Source organism: Oreochromis aureus, linkage group 20, assembly GCF_013358895.1.
Source record: "Oreochromis aureus strain Israel breed Guangdong linkage group 20, ZZ_aureus, whole genome shotgun sequence".
In the NCBI taxonomy this organism is placed as follows: Eukaryota; Metazoa; Chordata; class Actinopteri; order Cichliformes; family Cichlidae; genus Oreochromis; species Oreochromis aureus.
In genome coordinates this window covers 27,473,609-27,493,269 of record NC_052961.1, presented here as the reverse complement: position 1 = coordinate 27,493,269, position 19,661 = coordinate 27,473,609, and the positions used below count along the sequence as shown (strand labels likewise).

Here is a 19,661-nt window from a genome sequence, read left to right as displayed (position 1 = left end):
GCTACCACAGCAGTATAGTATTGCAACATGGCATTTGGGTCTTCTAACTAAAAAAGGAACATAAATAGTGCCATCATTGCCAGACCTGGCCCACATCTGGTTGACATACACCCTGCCATGACACCAGTCAGTCAGAAGTGCGAGCTTGATGACGGATCCGGGCTAGACTTGTTTTCTAAGAGCCTGGGCCACATAAACCGAACCACAATCTGGCCAGATGTGGCATGCCATCACATAAACAGTGCCATCTACTCCAGGCCTGGCCTATATCTGACATATGACATACCACTTACCATGCCAGAAGTCAGCCAGCAGTGCCGGCTCGACACCAGATCTGGGGCAGACCTGTCTGCTACATGGGTCAAATTTTGCTTTCAATGAGCCAGACGTTGTTGTACTTCTCCCTAAAGTGAGGGAGTATGTAATCGGTTCCGTTTGTTTGTGTGTCTGTTTGTTAGAAGTGTATCATCCACAGTTTTCAATATATTAATTTCACATTTTGGTAGATAGATATCAATAACAGCTCGAGCTGATTAATTTTGGTGAAAATTGGGTCAATTTCAAGGTCAGATCAAATATGAACATCACTAATAACTTGATATTACCCACAATTCTTAGTGGATTGTTTTCAAACGTCACAACAATATACCAGGCCTTGTATTTGACCTTGATTGTCACTGCCCAAGAAACCATGTATCATATGAAAGGGCATAGACAGCTGTACAACAACATTTGACGTCACAATAACAAGCTGACGTCATCATATTGTAATGAAAACACCTGACGTCAGCGTAACTTTTTAAAGTGGTCTTTTCAGTCACCTCCTTTTACACGAGGATTTTCAGAGGAATGTTTTTGTGTATGTTAAGCCACTTAAAATTGAATCATCATGAATCATTCAAGCATAAAACACCTTATCAAAGGATGAACCAGCGTTGTGTCTGCACATAACAGGCAGCTTGGCAAAGATGCTATTTTAAATGGTTTCTTTAGGCACTTTGTTGCTGGAAGCGTGTCACAAAACACGAGACCGGCATAAAAAATATTTTTGAAACAAAACAGGTGATTTACAGAGAGCTGTTGGGTGAAAACTTGGCTTATCATAGTGTGATGTGAAGTGTGTACTTAAACATTTTGAGGAAGCTGGACAGGACGAAGGACAAAAGTGGCAGGACTAAAACATCTAGAAAATTGTCAAAAGCTTAATGATCCCAAACACACTGTCAATACAGTAAAAGCAAACCAGGATAGAAAACACAGTAGAGTCCTATCAATCATGGATTGGGCTCCTCAGAGTCTGGATCAACATTACTGGGATCATCTTCACAGAGAAGAGAACAAAAGAGCTTCAAGAAGCCTGGAGAACTATTCCTGAAGAAATGACAAGAAAGCTGCCAAAGAGAGTTCAGGCTGTGTTGAATAATAACTCAGGTCACGCCACATATTCACTGATTTGAGTTTTACAAACTTTGTGTTTGAGCATTTAAACAGCTGCACCCATTTTCCGGAAAAACAGAAAGAAATGGGGTGTGACTCAGGACTGTACTTACAGTAACACTGCTAATGCCCATGATTTTATCATACAACAGGTTTCATTTGTCAAAGCACATGATCAGACACATACCACACACAGGTTGTTGGTTAAACCCGTTTATTAAATGTTTTGGGAAAAATATCAGACTCCATATTAGAAACATTAACAAGTGTACTCATACAAAATTCCCATTTACAAAAGTGAAAAGCACTTTGAGAGTTGACAATGCTTCACAGAAGAGTCGTCAAAGCCTGGTTATCTTACTGAACTTCGCGCGTGTGTGTTTTTAAACTGAGATTAGACCAACATTTGAAATAATTCTGTCACTGTCCACGTCAGAAATGAGATTATTCACTTTGTCCTGGAATGCATTTAGAGAGATCTTTAGCTCTGTTTGTACTTCTGTCCAATGACACCGTGTTAGAAATTTAGTTGGATGAGCAGAACTACTAAAAGCAGATTGGTCTTCATCGGTGAAACAGAATTTACATCCGAAAAACGTTAAAAAAAAAAAAAGAAAGTACTAAATAGATTATCCATTAGTAATACATTAGAAACTGTTAATAAACACGTGAACTTTACAAAATACATCTTATTCAAACATTACATTTATATACATACTCAAAAGCTCAAGGAATGATTAGCTTTTAGTGCTCGGGTGGTTTTTGTTTAGCGTTACAGATGAAAACTATTCATCTTTTCACCCTGACACAGTTTGTTGAGCCAATTCACAACATATATATATTAACATCAGGGCACTAAGCCCGAACAGACATGTAAGGCAGGCCACCTCGAAGTAATCACCAAAGGCAGCACAGGGGTAAACTGATAAGAACAGATCCAAAGTCTCACACCATTAAACCACCCACATCCCACAGACATTGGTCTATAAAATATACTATGGCTTAAAGCACATTTTAAAAAGCAGACTTTAAAAATACAAAGTATGAAATATGAAGACTTCCAATCTGTGTTCTCTTAGCCTGGAATGGATACCGCCTCCTAGTGTTCACCCCGTGGTTGATAGTAGAGATATTACACAATGTAATAAATGACACAAACGAGTGACAATCAAGTGCTGCGGACAGCGTAGACAAACAGTCACAATGTGGTAACAATGAGAATGCACAAAAACACAAATCTGTGCAAATGTGTGATTTAAAAAAAAAAAAAAAAAAAAAAAAAAAAAGCGTGGTGTAAACCTTGAAAAATATTATTTCTCTATATGAATGATACCAGTGTTTAAGGCACAGTCTGTAATGTTATGTTGCTGTTGCTAGGTAGATGTACTTAAATCTGCTCCTCCAAGAGACGCAACTAAAAAAAAAACCTCTAAAAACAACATTTGCCTTTCATTGATAGCATTACATCCATTTTTTTTTTTTTACCAGAGTCGAATCTTTCCTGGAAAGTGCAACTCTGCCGTCACCCCTACCGAGAGCGCTAGCTTTTACCCTGCCATCTGATTAAAAAGTGCTACGACACATCTGATAACCACCATCTGATAACCACAACTGACCTTTTAAAGTTTCAGTACAAGATCACTTCAAGTGTTGCGTTTCCTTTTCCTTACTAGTCAAAACACTTTGTTAACAAGCTGAAGTTTTAACTTCAAGTAAGGAGAGGTTTTCACAGCATTCAGATCCTGGAGTAATAGTGGAACCAAACTCCATTCAAAAATCCATCATTTTAAAAATCTTACACACCGAACGTCCAGTGGGTACATTTGGGAGATTGTATTAATGCTTCATAGTTCATAAAGAAAAAATATATTGATTTGGTTTAATTTTCTTCAACTAATGCTTGTAAAAAACGTTCAGTTTTTTAATTTATTAAAGTCATATTTTGAATCTTACGGGCATGTTGCAGCGTCCACATTTCAGCCAATTGCAGTCTTTACAGGGGTTTAGCTTTTTACTGTCGTGAAAGAAATGTTTACCAAAAAAAAAAAACACTTACTATAAAAAAAAGAATGACGAAACAATATTTTAGAAAGCAGGACTTAGTATAAGCAATTTTTTTGTTTGTTTTTTTTAAATTAAAGATACCTTGTATGCTTGTCCTTATTTCCTATCATATATGCACAGTGGTACACTGGTAGAGCTCAGGCTTCAAACTGCTCTAAATGCTCGGTCCCAGATCATTTTATTCCTTCTAGTCTTCGGTATTTATGATGTCAGTGAGAACAGAGAATCCCTAACCTTCTGTTTACAAAGCACAGCCAATCAAAAGAAAGCTGTGTTTGTGAGGGGGTGGGGGAACTAAAACTGTTGCTGTGAAGGTGGATGAAATGAGGGGCTGTAGCAACCTCATTTTACTGAAAACTATTATAACAGATTTTTTTTTTTTATTTTGAAGGGAGTTTGGTGAGACTGTCTATCCATAAAAGATGAAAAAAAAAAAAAAAAAAAAAAAAAAGGCACAGAGAACGGTCAAGCTAAAACCAAGACTTTGAGGAGACCTCGGAAAAGGCCTCAGAATTCCTCATCCTCTGAGCTGAGGTAGTTCTGCTTCTTCCTCACGTTCCAGTGTAAGCACTCGGCCAGGCTCTCGAACCAGTCATTAACCGGGTCCCGGAAGCAGATCGATGGAACGGGGAAGCAGGAAGTGGTGATGGTAATACTGGAACAAGAATTTAAATGAAAAAAATAAATAAATAAAAGGAGTTTTACTTCTTAAGGGCTGAACAAGGAAAGACCCTTTTCATTGTTTGTAGTCTTAACAAAAGAGGTGTTGTCTTCAAACTTCCTTATAAAGATATCCCGGCAGCTCGCTTCCAATAACCAGAAAGCTGATTATGTTTTTGCTGAGTTACATAAAGGAAGAAGCTGGATCGGACTCAGGAGACACTCATGGACTCAAGCCCATTAAAGCAGGTTGATAAGGTTACATAACAAAGCCTTTAAGTGTTGAGGCAGCTGCAGGGGCGTTAAACTTATCAAGTTCTCAGTCCGTGGGCTTCGTTTAGCTTAATTCAGTTTCACCTTTTCTCTCTCTGTGTGTGTGTGTGTGTGTGTGTGTGTGTGTGTGTGTGTGTGTGTGTGTGTGTGTGTGTGTGTGTGTGTGTGTGTGTGTGTGTGTGTGTGTGTGTGTGTGGGGGCATTATGGCCTCGGCATGCAGACTAACCTGTCCCCGTGGCAGATCTCTTGTCTCTTTCGTCCATCAAACGACACCCATGCTGTGTTTCTGGCATCACGTGAGAGCATTATCTGAGAGACAACGCAGAACAAATGCAGACGTCAAAGAAAGAACATGCTTCATCTTTTGTGTGCGTGACGTTACTGCTCAGATTCAAATGAGATCTACTTGTACAAGCCTGTGTCTTGTTAAAACAAATAAATAACAGCAAATGCACGTGATGAATGAGCTTTTTTGGCAAGCACGCAAATACCTTGAGCTCAACTCCGGCCGGCACCACGATGGGTCTGAAGGAGAGAGAGTGCGGGCAGATGGGGGTGATCATGATGGCCGGGACGTTGGGATGGATCATGGAAGCTCCTGCTGCTACTGCGTACGCTGTGCTGCCTGTAGGTGTGGAGACTATCACACCTGAGTGGACAGAGATGCAAAAGCACATTTTCACTGAAGCTCAGGTACTTAACAGGATATCCAAGAGTCACTGCAAAGGTTTGGCTACTTTTTTTATTTTAGGCAGAAAAATGTCTAGAAGCTTCTGCACAAAGTACAAGTATTACTAAGAGGTGACGGTAAGTCAGAGATGCAGGCTGAACTTTGCCCTTCTTTACACTCTTTTGATGGCTCAGTGCATTAATCACCACATAGTGAAGCAAAACTGTTGTTAGCCTTATCAGCATGCAGCACTGATCTGATTTCAGTGCCACTCACCATCTCCCTGCACTGTAGTAATGAGGTGTCCATCCAGGAACAGGTCTACGTTGGAGAGATAGGAGGAGGGTCCTCGGTCCACCACCACCTCATTCAGTACCTGCAGATTTGTGAGAGGGAGAAAAAAAACAATTCACATGTCAGATGATTTTCAATTTGCCACAACCCCCATGTCTGCTGATATGATGTCACCCACTCGCACCACATTGTTGGATTTGTGCCAGTATAAATATTTGTCAGAAGCCATTAACCTCATACGTGCGGTCAGAGCTACATTTCACAAATGACTCAGTTTGCTCCTGCTGCTCTTTAAACAGCAGGTTAACAGCCTGCAGGCACCTTCTTTGAAGACGGCCGAGTCAGGACGAGCAAACTGCATTAGCGAGCCGTTTTGACCTATTTTTAGTGCGGGCTGCGGCTGCGAGGGGCGCTGCACCCTGCAGTTATGTGACAAAAACTTTTATCGGACAACCAGAAGCTCTAACCTACAGAGGGACAATCGTCTGTGAATCTGCATTCTGCTGCAGGAACAATTTGGGTGTCTATGTCCGAATGCGAGGTGGACACATTACCTGATACTGCATGGCTTTGCGGCTACTTTCGATGTCCCCGTTGGTCAAAATGATCCCCTTCTCGTCCACCCTGGCCTTCTTCTCCCAGTTCTCTTTGAGCACCCGCACTTTCAAGCGACTTCTTAAGACAATGGCCGTGTTACCTGCAATCCGTACAAATGCATTAAGCTTCCTTTAAGGAAAATAACACACACAACAAACCTTCAGTTATGCAAACAAAACAGAAAGATTTGTACAAGTAGGTCATACAAACATGGAGGCTGAAAGACTGGTTAGAAAACATTCATTACCTTCAATAATTTGGTTGACCTGAGACTGGTACATGTCAAATTTGAAAGGGGTCAGAAAGCCCAGGGAACCCAGGTGGAAGGCCATGACTGGTGGAACGCTCTCCTACGGGGGAGGGAGGAGACGGTTATGTTTACAGCAGCAAAAGCAAAAACGCTCAGAGTGGCGGCACGGGCGACCGGCTGAATACCTGGAAGAGCGAAGATGCGTACAGCAAAGTTCCATCTCCACCAAGACAGATGATAAAGTCTACACGGTTGGAGATGTCGTCGAGATCTAGGAGATTAAAGACAACTTATTTAAATCTTATTAAAAAAATATAAAATAAAATAATAATATACACTTCATGTAACTGGATCAGAGATGACAGGTGTCCGTACCTTCTCTGAAAGTGCAGAATTTCTTTGTAACAGCCGCAAAGTTTTCATCGCCTGAAATGGCTGGGTCCTCCAGGACTTTCTTTTCCACGTAAACAATCATGTTTTTCCCCTAAACGACACGACAATCGAGAGCCGGTTATTTTTACTAGACATGCGGCATAACATTAACACTCAGCAGTTTCCCACCAACAAACACTGCCCCCCGCCCTTCGGTTTGTGGTTACCTCAGTGAGGAACATGCAGAGCTCTTTGAAAGGCTGTAGCAGACTGGCATCTCGGATCTTCTTGATGACAAGGACACTTTTTGGTGGTTTGTTCCACGTCAGCCTCTGGCTGGCGGGATCCTGAATGTGCCTGAACAAAGAAACAGGTCAGAACAAAGACATCGTCACTCAGTGCAAAACGGCATCAAGCTGCATCACCGGCTTACGTAAAGGGCCTGGGACGTGAGCCCCGAGATCTTAGTCAACACATCTTATATCAGCTAACTGAAAATTCCTCTTGTTCATCACCACTAAGGCTGCTCAGAACCTATCCAATTAGACACGTCGGCTTACTGTCTAGCTCTGCTGCCACACACATGTGAATCTGTCTGCAGGGTTCTGACTCAACCGCATGATCATCTCGGTTATTAAAATACTTACAAAACTGCAAAACATTTAAGAAAACCCCCCCAAAACAAACAAACATCTGATTAAAAGTTAAAGTAGAAACTAACGGGATGCATGAAAATCAGAAACTCTCACAGGTTAAAAAGACATACGTCTGCTGACTTGAGTTAGTTACAGCTCTGCCATACATATTAGGAACTTAATGACTCTACAATCAGCTGATTCTAGTTCCTACAAGCAGTTCCTATGCAAGAAGCTGATTTTACAGCCCTGGAAATATATGCAATTACAGTTACAGGAGTGAGAAGTTAGAGATTATTCAGGTTCAGTCACCAGTAGCATAACTGCACAGTCAAACATACTTGTTCTTTTACACTTTCATATAAAAGCTTTTTAAAATCCTTTCTTATTGATTTTAATCAAACCGCATCTACACATTTCAGTAAACCCTTTAATAAACATTTGGATCAAACCACTGAAGCTGCTTAAAACGCATGACACAACAGGAGTATTATGCACCGACCGAGCATTAGCTTTGAAACAAAATGAACATTAATTAGCTTAGCATTAGCATGACTTTTTGTGGGGTGTTGAGCCTCGTTACTCAGAGCAATAGATTTTCACAGATCAACTTCTCTCTTATCTGTTATCAATAAAACTTCAACATTTCAATTTCAGCTGTGGTACGAGCGTAGACCTCAGGAATGAAATAAAATCATGCGGCTATCCTGGTGCAAAAACGTCCAAAACTACTGATGACAAAACTTCAGCGCATTCATGGATACATTTGGACAAGTAAACACATGCAAAAATCAATCATTAGTAAGTAATGCATTAACCTACATGAGTATTTCTGTGAAATCAGCACTGAATGTGTGGGTGACCACAGGAATCAGACAAAGTACCAGATCATATCTGTGGTGCTGAAGTTGTTCCATCAGCCTGTAACGGTTCTTCCCTCCATGAGTGACCTTACATCTCCACATACAGTTCACAGCAACAGCACATGGCCTGCTATTTTTTTCGAATGCTAAAAATTTGGAAGTTGCAGCAACAACCACATCGACCCGCTTTTTCCACTTCTTCTGAATTAATGTCACAGGAATCAACGCAATAGATTGACTCAACATCCTTGAAGCTTTAATCCTCATGCGAGGACATATTACATGCTTTGAAATCAGCCGCCACACTGTTAAAGCAACACACTCCTACTAACCCCGTATGATAAAGCAGTGACCAGTGATTTTAAAAAACCCCCACAGCAAACACACCTACGCAACTCCCACCATAACATAAGAAAAAGCTGTGACACATTCAGTTCCCCTTTCTTTAAAAAAAACCCCGAAAAATGATGTAAAGACAAAATACCCCCAAAGTCAAAATTAGAACATTCATAGATTACTTACAAAGGCTGTGATGGCTGGTACATTTTTAAAACAAGAGGACTAGTTAAACGTAGTAAAACATTTCGAATGATTTGGCTCTGACACACTGACACACACACACACACACACACACACACACACACACACACACACACACACACGTGCCCAAACATCTAAAACTGAGCAGTGCAGGCCTGCTTTCAAACACAATCACATGAGACAAAAGCAAAACTTCATTAGCATTTGAAGCAGCGACAAGCTGTGATCCATTCATGGACAGTTTCTCCTCTGACCACCTCAAAGCATGCTCAGCCTGACCTTCCCCTTTCAATCATTAAGCCCCGCACATATAAACAACAACTTTTAAATGTTTATTTTTGTTACCGAGCTGGAAAAAAGTTGAATTCTCTGTCTAAACTTAAGAAGCCGTTTAATATTAGCTACCCTGCAGGTCACTGCAGTGCAACTCTCTGAACACCTGTCTGGCAGCGGTGGCATGCCAGTTAATATTTCACCTACTGAACATGTTCTCTCTGTTGAGAAAGACACAGAAGATGCTAGAAAACCCTCTCACCATTTCCAGACTCTGTTCTCGCTGTGGCTCGCGGGAGCGTCCTGCAGTACACACTGGTTGAACTTCATAACTGTACACATGTAACGGAGATGCTGCTTCAGGATGACTCAGCTGGAGAACGGGGCTCTGTCGTCGTTGCCCGTTCTGACAAAACAGTTCATTCTGCTTCTAACTACTTCCTTGAAAGCTGCACATTATAGCAGCTGAAACAGTTTGCTTCCCCAAGTCCAGTCGCGGGTCAGCCACCGGCAGTCTGAGAGGCTGAAAGTGTCTCCATGCGCTGAGGTCCGGCCCTGAGAACAACTAACAACAACAAGCAGCAATGCCACCCCTGCTGATGGATCCTCTGTGGCTATATTTGGCCCAGCGAGGACTTAACACTAAACCTTCCTGTTGCATTCTGCTGCTGAATCAGACCTCTCACTCATCTTAAAGTTGACTTCATCTCAGACTCCACCCCCTCTGTGGTACTGAACCCGCCCATTTCTGGGAAGGACCTTCCTTGTCAGACAGGTGCGATTATCTCAAATACTGAAACCACACCGGTAGAACTCAGAGGTCATAGACCTGGTACAATGCAATGAAAGACCTCTTAGACCAATGGGCAAGACAGATGACTAATGTGATCTGTCAGCTTTAGAAAGGAAACAATCAAACACATCAACAGAGCTTTTGTTAGGAAATTATGCAATTCTGGGTTATGGTAATACACCAGGATCTATTCGAGCTTCCTCATGCTCTACAGTAAGCAGAGAGAGAGAGAGACTTAAACAATATGGGCTTTATTCAGAGTACAGACATTGTACCATAAAAATCAAATTTCACACATGATATAATGGGACCCTGCAGTGTGACTGTAACAGGAAACACAAATAACTCACAAAACCAACAAGAAGTAGTCTTCAGACATTAGCTGGTCTTAGTCTCCCCGCTGGTATTTTCACATCAGTGTGCATTTATATAATGAGAAAAGCCTCGAACTAAGTCAAAGTTTATGAATAGTACCTGCTGTAAATTATTTTTTGGGCGTCCTTTAGAAAGGTTTTAGTGGAAGATTGAAGATGATCACTAACATTACAGTAAATTTCTAAAAAACAATAACTCTTCTTATTTTCTGCACGTTTGGTTTGGCCCATTTTTGCACCAGGTGCCCTTCCTGACAACCCTAAATGGATTTGAGTCTCCTCCCACATTCACAAACGTGTAAATCACTACACCTCTCCCCTACTATACTAGTAATGCACACTCTGTATGAGAAGCATGGACTTCTTATCTTTGCTTGCGTGAACTGATCACGCTTGGTGCATCTCGTTGGGCTTTAATTCAAAATAATATAATAAACATATTGTCACTACCATTCGGCCACTTTGGATAATTAAATTTTGATCACAAGGAATTAAACGTACTTGTAGATTTAATAAAAGGCCAGGCTTAATTTGGTTCAATTAAATCCCTACTTAGTGGAAAAACTCAACATAAGTTCTGATTATATTTTAGCACACGTAGGCATGACATAAGCACTCTGTGTGCATTCAGCGGTAGTTCGGATTTGACTACAGTTGCCTCAGCTCTCGTCTTTCAAGTAGAAGTCAAAGCAACGAGGCACAACACAAAACAAGGGAGTGACATGGCTGGTCTTCAGAACAATGCACTGTAAAGTTTTGAGGGTGTGTTTAGGGTGTCGGGTATCAATGTGGCCACAGAGAGCGATCTAAGAGGCGAGTTTCCAGTTAGGAAGGTCTAAACTGGTGCTACTTAACCTTTGTCTTTAATCACATTTCCTTCTTCCTACTGCCCTAAAGCATAACACCTACTGGTCACAGCAGCTGAGGGTCCACAGTAGGTGCAAAGATTACACTTGTAAACACTGAATATGTGGAACTAGGTTATCCTGAAAAGAACCACAGTGCAGCCTTTGGAATAAAGATAGTCTGGTTTTGCTACTTTTAACCTGTCGAGCAGCTTTAAGGGAGTTAATCTGCCTGAACAAACGCAGACACTTATGTGACTGATCGAGTCAAGAGATCAACAGTTTGAACGTCAAGACTCTTTCATAACTGCAGCACGATGAGTTATCTAGGGTACAATCAAATAAGGTGGCTCGTGTATATGACAGTGATGCCACAGTGACTGTAAGAAACAAGTAGTGCTGACGTCTTGGACAGCATTATCAAAATATTATCAAAATATGTTGGATTGCAATCTTTTATGCAGACAAACTACTGGATTCCTGTACATGAAAGATGAAAAGGTGGATCAGATCACTCCGTCAAACTATTGCTGCTATGATCAGAAAATTCACGGGTAAAATCTTCAGATTGTGGATTGCAAATTTGTGAGAATCTGAGATTTGAGGAAACTTTTGCTTTAAAAAAAAAAAAAAAAAAAAAAAAAAAAAAAAGTATAAAGAAAAACCTGACCAAGACACTGACTGCAGAAAAGCTGGACGTAACCACGGCAACGTCACCCAATCTGAAGCCTTGACTTGATCGGTTCTGGCGCATTCATCTTTGATTGCAAAAAACAGGATGCGACAGGAATGACCACGAAGCTCCTACGTGTATTGGCTAATGGCTTGTGACTGATCACCTTTTGGCCAGTGAGTGTGTAGATAACGCCCTATTTTGAAACATAATGACAAAGATTTACAACAAACAGACTTCTTCTCCTTTTTCTTTTTAATTGGGTGGGATGTTAAACAAGTGACCGAGCCCATAAACTGATTAGGAAAGCGTTATAAAGGTCAAGTCAGAAATCAGTTTTCCCATAGACGTCTATAGGACCACAAAGCTTTTTGCAGCCACCGCTCGGACCCTTGTTTGGCCTTCAGGCAGAATGCAGGTTTAAGACACTTTTGTGTTTTATATGGTTTATGCTTGCGTCCATTAACCAAGCATTACCACAGTAACATAAGAAAAAAAAAAAAAAAAAAAGGACACGCACACAAAAAAAAGCATGCTGTTGCAAGTTGTGTTACTAAATAGTCAATTAAAATAAATTTTAATGTTTATGGAGACTCAAAAAAACCACCACAACAGACAAACAGAAACAGCCTAAACCTAATGAAAGAGTCACATAGCTGAGCAATTAGAAAGTTCAGCAATGTGAAAGTGACCCATAGCTCTTTTCTTATTCTAGGTATTGTGCTCAACACACAGGACACAAAGTACAGTGAGGCTGTTTGCAGCCACATGAGAAGAACTGAACAGAAATCATTGCTGATATGCTAAATCTAAGGGATCAATAAACAGTTGTAAAAGTCATTATTCGAACCTTCACGTTCCCTTCTTTCTATTTAACAACGCAACACAGCGTTCTTTGATGCTACATGTTGTGTTTAAAGGTAGATGCGCAGCAGGACACTCACTTATCATCCAGACATGGCAACCCAGAAATTTATGAGGACAATCAAACACTCTTAAGTAGTCAAGGCACATGACCTTAAACCTCCAGTCAAGCATGGACTGATCTGAGACCAAGCAAAAAAAAAAAAAAAAAAAAAAAGTCTCTCAAACCTGCAGCTGGTTTGTACTTTCTTTTTCTAAAAAAGCATTTCACAGCACACTAAACCTAACGTGCCTCTGACAGATTTGTCAGACAGATCCAAAAAAAGGAAAGCAGATGTGCTGATGTGATCCAACGTGATGTGCGATTATCACGAAGCACTCAACAGACTCATAAACACTAATAACCAAGCCCTATTGCGAATGAAATCACTGATGACAAATTAATAAACGCCAACACAACAATGAAGAATGATGTTAGTGTAACGATAAAGCTCATTTTGGTTTCAAGGTTCCACTTTCAGCACTGAAACCGGCTGATAAAGACATGAAGTACCACACGATGTGCAACACGCTGCGTTTACACTTGGGAGTTACAAAAGAGGAAATTTGCACATTTATGTGGAAGACTTGTTCTCATAAAATGATTATTTTAAAGACGTCCATGATAATGACTTTTAAAATGTGTTAACTTGTTTAATAGGAAAATTGCACTAGAGTTCAGAAACAATGGAGTATGTCAGTCATGACGCCTACAGATGCTTAAGAGTACGGCTTGCATTTTTTCTAGACTTGTTTCCTCATACTGGCACGTCCTGCACAATGTGGACAGCTGATCAAGTCACTGATTAGTTAGTATGCACATGGTCTTCAATCTTGTGCAGAACATTCAGCAAATCATTGTTAAAGGTGTTGGCTAAAAAAAAAAACATATTCGGCACGTTGGAGTTTGTGCCACATGTGCACGTGTTAAACTACATGAACTCTGAGGTATTTACCTGCTTTTGAAGATCAGCAAAAAAACAGCCTCAGAGCATCAAACTCAGCTCAGGCTTCATTCTAGATTTAAAGCAAAATCTGACTCTAAACATGCAAATCTAAAGCGACTGTGTATTATTATTGTATTTTTACTCAGTTGTATATAGCATTTGTATTCTATTTTTATCTTATTGTACATTTTATTCTACTGTATATAGTATTTTATTTTATTCTATTCTGTACAGTTGTGTACTGTATTTATTCTTATTTTATTTTATTCTAATTTTTGCTTCATAACTTTTGCACTGTCCACTTCCTGCTGTGACAAAATTTCCCACGTGTGGGACTAATAAAGGTTATCTTATCTTATCTTATTAGCGGTCAGCTATACTGGCCATGCTTTGCTTGTGTTAAATGTGTCGTAAAGGATTAAAAACAGTTCCACTCTTTCATTTATTTTATTTTATTTTTTAACTGAACAGAACAGCATTTGACAACCAATTGTTTTTTTAAGTGTAGACTAGCTATGAATGGGTCATTAACAAAAAAAAAAAACAAAAAAAAAAACAAAAGAAAAGAGATCCAACAATAACTGAAATGAGTGTGTACTTTATGACACTATTGTGTTGCTTTTATTACCAATACTGGGCCACAGCACTTCCTTAGCGACAATCAGTTATTTCAGATTATTTTTCTTTGTGCCTCTCCAAAAAAAGCCAGAAAAATGGACTCTGCTGCCAGCTTTAGCTAAGCCTTAAAACCATCCAGACAGCAGATCTGAGAGGACTTGCAAAAGTTTAGATGGCACAAGTCTCACCGTGATGCTAAAAAGCTCCTTTATAGCCTTTAACGCTAATTTGACTGCAGAATTTAGACCCATTGTGGTACGAAAACTACACAAAATTGCAAGACTGACATGCTAGATTAGCGTCAAAGTTAACTACAGAATTGCATAACTGAAGGTAAAAGAGTTGGTCCAAAAGTTGACCACTCATGTCCTTATTGGCTATTGCAAATAAGGACATTAGCAACACTGCTCTTTTCTCTGTTCCAAAACCCTTTACAGGCCCAACCGGATTTCAAAGCAATGACATGATGCTTTGTCGTACAGGTGGCTTTTGGTAATGCAAAGACCCATTAAAACTCACTACTGTTCAATGCACAATGACTCACACTGAAACTAAAGCCTAGGAAGGACGTCCAAAGATGGAAAACAAAAAAACTCCCCGTTTGACTTACATTACTGCATGTGGGTTCTGGAGCATGCATGCCTTGGGGCCGAATGTCGTCACAGGACTTGGTCCATGAAGTGATTGAGTCCTCCTAAAGGAGAGGATAAAAAACATTCACATGTAAACACAGTAAGTAGTTGGGCAAGAACGCAAATGAAGACTCCAAGGCATTTTTAAAATGATCTCATCTTGTTCGAACTGGGCATAAGTTGACCCCACAACCTCTTCTACTGTCATCTGCTCGTTTACAGGAAACTGGAAGCTGAGCTCAAGACCGGAGAATGTCACGTACCCTTTGATTACGATGCTGGTCTCTAGAAATTCCCAAGTTACCAACTGTTTTTGTCAAAGTTTTCCCCAAATAAATTACACTTTTAATTTCAGTTTTCAAGACAAAAAAAGTAAAAAGAAAACAAAAAAGGGGAAGTGAAACAAAGGGTGTTCGAGACAAAACAGAAGCGGAAGTTCAGAATTTACACAATTCACAAATCAGGCGATATTTGCTTATTTTGTGTCCCCTTAGCCTCGACACACCACTAGAGTCTCTATTTGGGTCACTGCGTCGATCTGGAAACCTTTCACTTGATAGGTGAAAGTGTAAACTTTGGCGCTACAGCCCAGTGCTTCAAATGTTCTTTGTTCAGATTTAGACTTTGTTGGGCGTCTATTTGTCATAGGTGCAGTGTTAACAGTGCATCAGTAAAATTAAGCCCAACAAGCTGTTTTATAAGCCTTACTTATCCACTTATTTACTCTGGAGCTCACAGAAATCTTCTTTCCGTGCAGTGGAAAAAAAAATGAAAATCTTAAGCACCTGTCTGTATTAGGCTTTGTTAACACAATGTGACTGGAGTGTGGGGTCAAAAGGTCAGTGGTGGCATTCACTGACGGCGCAAACGCAGCCTTCATGCTGAATCACTCAGTCAACAAATCCTCTTAGCCGTCTCACTCTGCGAATGCACCATCTGCTGTTTACGCATGCTTAAAGCTGCACTGAACGATATTTTCATACAAACACGTAAAGAAATGAACACACAGCGCCAGAGACGCTGTTCACACTGACGGTTACCGCCAAGTCTGCAACTCTACGGAGTCTGCTGCTCTTGTTTCGCTCACTGCTTTGGTATTTGTCAGAGTCCAATGGGATGATGTGGAGAATGTTTTAAAATGACAGCAGTTCGATCAATGATAAGCGGTCGTGAAGTTGTTTTAGGGTCATTTTTTCCCCTCTAGCGGAGAAAAAAAAAAAAAAAAAAAAAAAAAAAAGTAATGCAACTTTAAGACTTTTACATTTGCCAAATGGGCAAAGGAAAAAAGAGAAGAGAAAGCTGTGTCCACACTGGATTTGTGGTGATGTAGCAACCAGAGAGCATAAAAAGTCAATGGCATTTAGTGCCTTCAAGCAACTACGGGCAAAATGACTGCTCAGGTCAGTCTCAGGTGAGAGACTGAAGAGACTACCAATGAGACTTAAGTATATTGTTGATTGACATGTGACGATGCCAAACATAAGGCCAGGGGGACAGAATTGGCTTTGGAAAATGCTTTACAGCTTTCCTACTGACAGAGACCTCCGTATGACCACTCATACCACACCAAACTAGTTAAGTGTTAGATAAGCAATTAAATGATAGAAAGGTTCTCTATTATAGAAATCTATTTTTAATAGTGGGTCCAAAAAAATTCTGTGAATTAACCACAACTGAGATTGCTTGTAAAACTGTACTTGACCTCTGACTAAATGTTTAGTTAAAGGGCAGTTTCACTGGTCCAGCCCACTTGAGATCTAAATGAGCTGTATCTGGCCCACGATGTAAAATGAGTTTGACATCCTAGCATCAGACGGTCACCTAGGTTACCAGAGCCTATAATGTCCCCAAGCAACCAGCTGTGTATGTAAGCTTTACTTCTGCATTACTTCTCAAGCAATCTCTGAATGTATTGATATTTCAGTCCAGCACTGAATCCCAATGCAGGTGGAGACAACTTTTTTTAAAATCACTCCAACAGAAGATATTGTATTGTGTTGTATTAGTAAAATAATACACAGATATCAAACTGCGGTCAGCTTATCCTAAGCTTAGGTCTTATTTGAAGCTTTTAACTAAATTCACATTAGTTACTTTTCAAAAGAGGTCAACTTCACTTTTTGCTTTTTACAACCCACAAATATCACTAAAATGAAAAGTATCCTTTCCAAATTAGGATAAACTCCTCCTAAGTCTTACTGCTTCTGGGAGATTGTATTTCAACATCCCAGAAAAGTGTTCTCTCTAATGATGTCTCCTTTGGAGAAGCACTTGTTACTGGTTAAGGACAACTATGTTTAAAACAAAACCCCTTGCAACATGAACAGTGAGCAAACCAAAGAGGTTTCAAACATCCTGTTTCCGTGAAGTCAGATACCCACACAAATCCATTTCACTAAAGTCTCAGCTGCTGCAACTGAGATTGTGTCAACATTTTCCATGCTGCTTACAATGTGGTAGTGCAGTAATGCAATCAGGTTAACTGATTGTATTACTGGACTATAGTCATGGCAACATGGACCATTTAAAAAACATCTGGATGTTTCAGGCTGAACACTTGGCATCGTTACATGCAGTGGGCCTCTTCATGGCTGTTTGTATCTGTGTGTGCACGTGTGTTTGACAGACTTACTGCAAATTTAGTGAGTAATGAATTCTTGACCTTTATAGCAACGATCTGTATGAAAGTAAACTTACAAACTTAACAACAACATAAAGCGTACTGGAACCTAAAGCCAGCAAGCCCTGGTTTGTTTGCTTAAAGGTTAGTCTGCACCAGGGTAACGTGTCTGATAAGGAGGTTTTGACCAGTGAATCAGCAATTTTTCTCACACACGTGCACATACACACATACGCACACGACCATAACCCTAAGGAAAGATAAAAATGAGGGGATGAAGTTATAAGTAACACTGTTTTTCTGACCTTGCACATTAAACATGGCTCATTACCACCTTTAAAATTAAAAAAATAAATAAAATCAACTTCTATGCGTGGACACGTGCTTTACCTGTATTCAAAGGAGGTGCTGGCTGAGGAGGTGCTCAAGCTGCGGACTTTTCTGTTTCTTCGAATCAGGGTGCGGGCAGGCACCTCCCCTCCATCACAGGTGGAGCAGCAGTATGGGGCCGATTCCACTCGCACGTCCTTTCCACCCTCCATCTCACACAGCCAGGCTGGAGGTAAACTGACATGACACAGCAATCTGTGAGCGATCAGGTGTTACACTTTGCGTGACACCTGATATATGATCTGTACAATATACAGGATCTAAACTGCGACAAAGGAATGGAAACCAAGTGACAATAAATGCTGGGAGATGACTCACAACTGTGTGAGGCTGGTCGAAGATGATTTTCAGAGCCTTTTGTTCAAGTTATTTTGAATGTGGGAAAACATAACAGTATGTGTGTGTCTCACAATCGGCTCAGAAGAAAAGAAATGTGCCAATTTATGTATTCATCCCCACTGACACCCAAAGAAATGATCACACAAAAGAGCTGCTGAAATAACAGTTAATCGCAGCCTTAACAGATACAGGGACTATAGCATAAGAACTTAAAAATAGACTATAGCTAGTAATATTTACCTAGTGAAAGAGCTGGCAAAGTTGCACACATAAATTATATTTTTTCGTCAATTGCTAAATGCCAAATTTTCAATTTGCGCCCTGCCCCCCTCAATCACACTCCTCCCATGAGGTGGATCAACAGCAATGAGTTTGTCCTGATCTGAACTAAACTAGCAACCATTAATCAGCTCAGCTGGCAGAAACATTAACCCCGGCTCAGTGTATTGGCTGCATGCGCCAAACTTCATGTAATAAAACCAGCTTTTGTATTGATGATCCAAAAGAGGCAAAAACTTACAGAACATCATTCCACCTATTATATACATAAAGAAAACATGAGCGAGTCTACAGCTCGGCACAAATAAAATCCACTGACGCGCTCAGATGTTTCTATTAATTTTATTATCTTTCTATCGATCTGACAGATTACATCTCCCAGTAACCGGCGTTCACCAAATTACATAACAGTTACTATGCACTCTTTTCTAAGTCGACATTAAATTGAAATAAAAGTTTGTCTAAACAGTAAAAACGTCCATTTATGTCAACATTAAGCATCAACTAAATTATACTGGCTAAAGTTTTTTCCTTACCGTCAGCCAGCTAGAGAAAAAGATGCAACCTAGCTTACACGGGTTAATATTTATCTTGCGCCTAACAGCCTAGCCTTTGCTCGCTTTGTGATTTATCACTTTTCTAATGGTCTAACTGTCCCGTGTGATCTACAACAGCACCTCCACCGACTTGCCTAACTGTATAAGCGGATGAATGGTGGCGACCACAGATGGAGAAATATTCCCGGTTAGGCAACTAAGCTAGTTCCCAAGCTAAGCTAGCAGTTAGCCGTCCTGATCACAGAGCGTCACATCATCCAGCTGCACGTGTACCTTTTTACTCACAACGTCACGGGAGACGACGCAAATCTGGCGCGCGGCAAAATCCCGCAGGATCAGAACTTCACCATTATTTTTCCCTTTGATAATAATATAGTTAGACCATCTCACTTCTCGGGAATCAACAATCACCTCACAACTTCCTCATACTGACCAGCCAATCACGGGCTTCCTCTGCGTCGACGTCATATTGGACTACCTCTCCAAACTGCAGCACCATAGGTTATATATACAGCATTCAAATTATATCACAGGAGGAAACTATTAAGTAATTACATTGTAGGTAAAAAATGATACGGCAAAGCTATAAAAATATAGCTGCTGCATGAATTAAGGGATTATTTTGGATTAATGATTCTACTAAAGCCACCAGGCTTAATTTTCTATTACCCCTCATAATGATTAAACTACAAATAACCTTTATTCCGCTTTATTCTGTCTCTTTCCCTTAAACAGTACTGTACTGTGCGGTAAGAAAAAAAA

At 40.3% G+C, this 19,661-nt stretch overlaps 1 protein-coding gene across 7 annotated transcripts; it reads right to left on the bottom strand.

Moving 5' to 3' along the window:
• Positions 1-1,634: 1,634 nt before the first annotated feature.
• nadka (NAD kinase a) lies at positions 1,635-19,361 on the bottom strand. 7 transcript variants are annotated; one of them, XM_039604867.1, is made up of 12 exons: positions 19,333-19,361; positions 17,725-17,901; positions 14,693-14,776; positions 6,846-6,975; positions 6,622-6,730; positions 6,432-6,517; positions 6,244-6,346; positions 5,954-6,096; positions 5,382-5,481; positions 4,927-5,084; positions 4,662-4,744; positions 1,635-4,156 (listed from the first exon to the last, which is right to left on the bottom strand). In XM_039604867.1, the coding sequence occupies exons 2-12, from the start codon at positions 17,874-17,876 to the stop codon at positions 4,009-4,011; spliced, it is 1,296 nt and encodes a 431-aa protein (XP_039460801.1). In that variant the 5' UTR covers positions 17,877-17,901; positions 19,333-19,361; the 3' UTR covers positions 1,635-4,008. The 7 variants fall into 7 exon arrangements, with proteins under 7 accessions (XP_039460801.1, XP_039460802.1, XP_039460800.1 ...); XM_039604868.1 differs by having other exon boundaries at positions 19,311-19,339; XM_039604866.1 differs by lacking the exon at positions 19,333-19,361 and adding an exon at positions 19,173-19,319.
• Positions 19,362-19,661: the final 300 nt, after the last annotated feature.

Excerpts from the sequence above, each read along its gene's own strand:
- nadka (XM_039604867.1), bottom strand. The coding sequence starts at position 17,876 with ATGGAGGGTGGAAAGGACGTGCGAGTGGAATCGGCCCCATACTGCTGC. Across the intron at positions 6,731-6,845 it reads TCTGCATGTTCCTCACTGAG|GGGAAAAACATGATTGTTTA; the intron begins GTAACCACAAAC and ends CGTGTCGTTTAG. Across the intron at positions 6,097-6,243 it reads GGTCAACCAAATTATTGAAG|GTAACACGGCCATTGTCTTA; the intron begins GTAATGAATGTT and ends TACGGATTGCAG.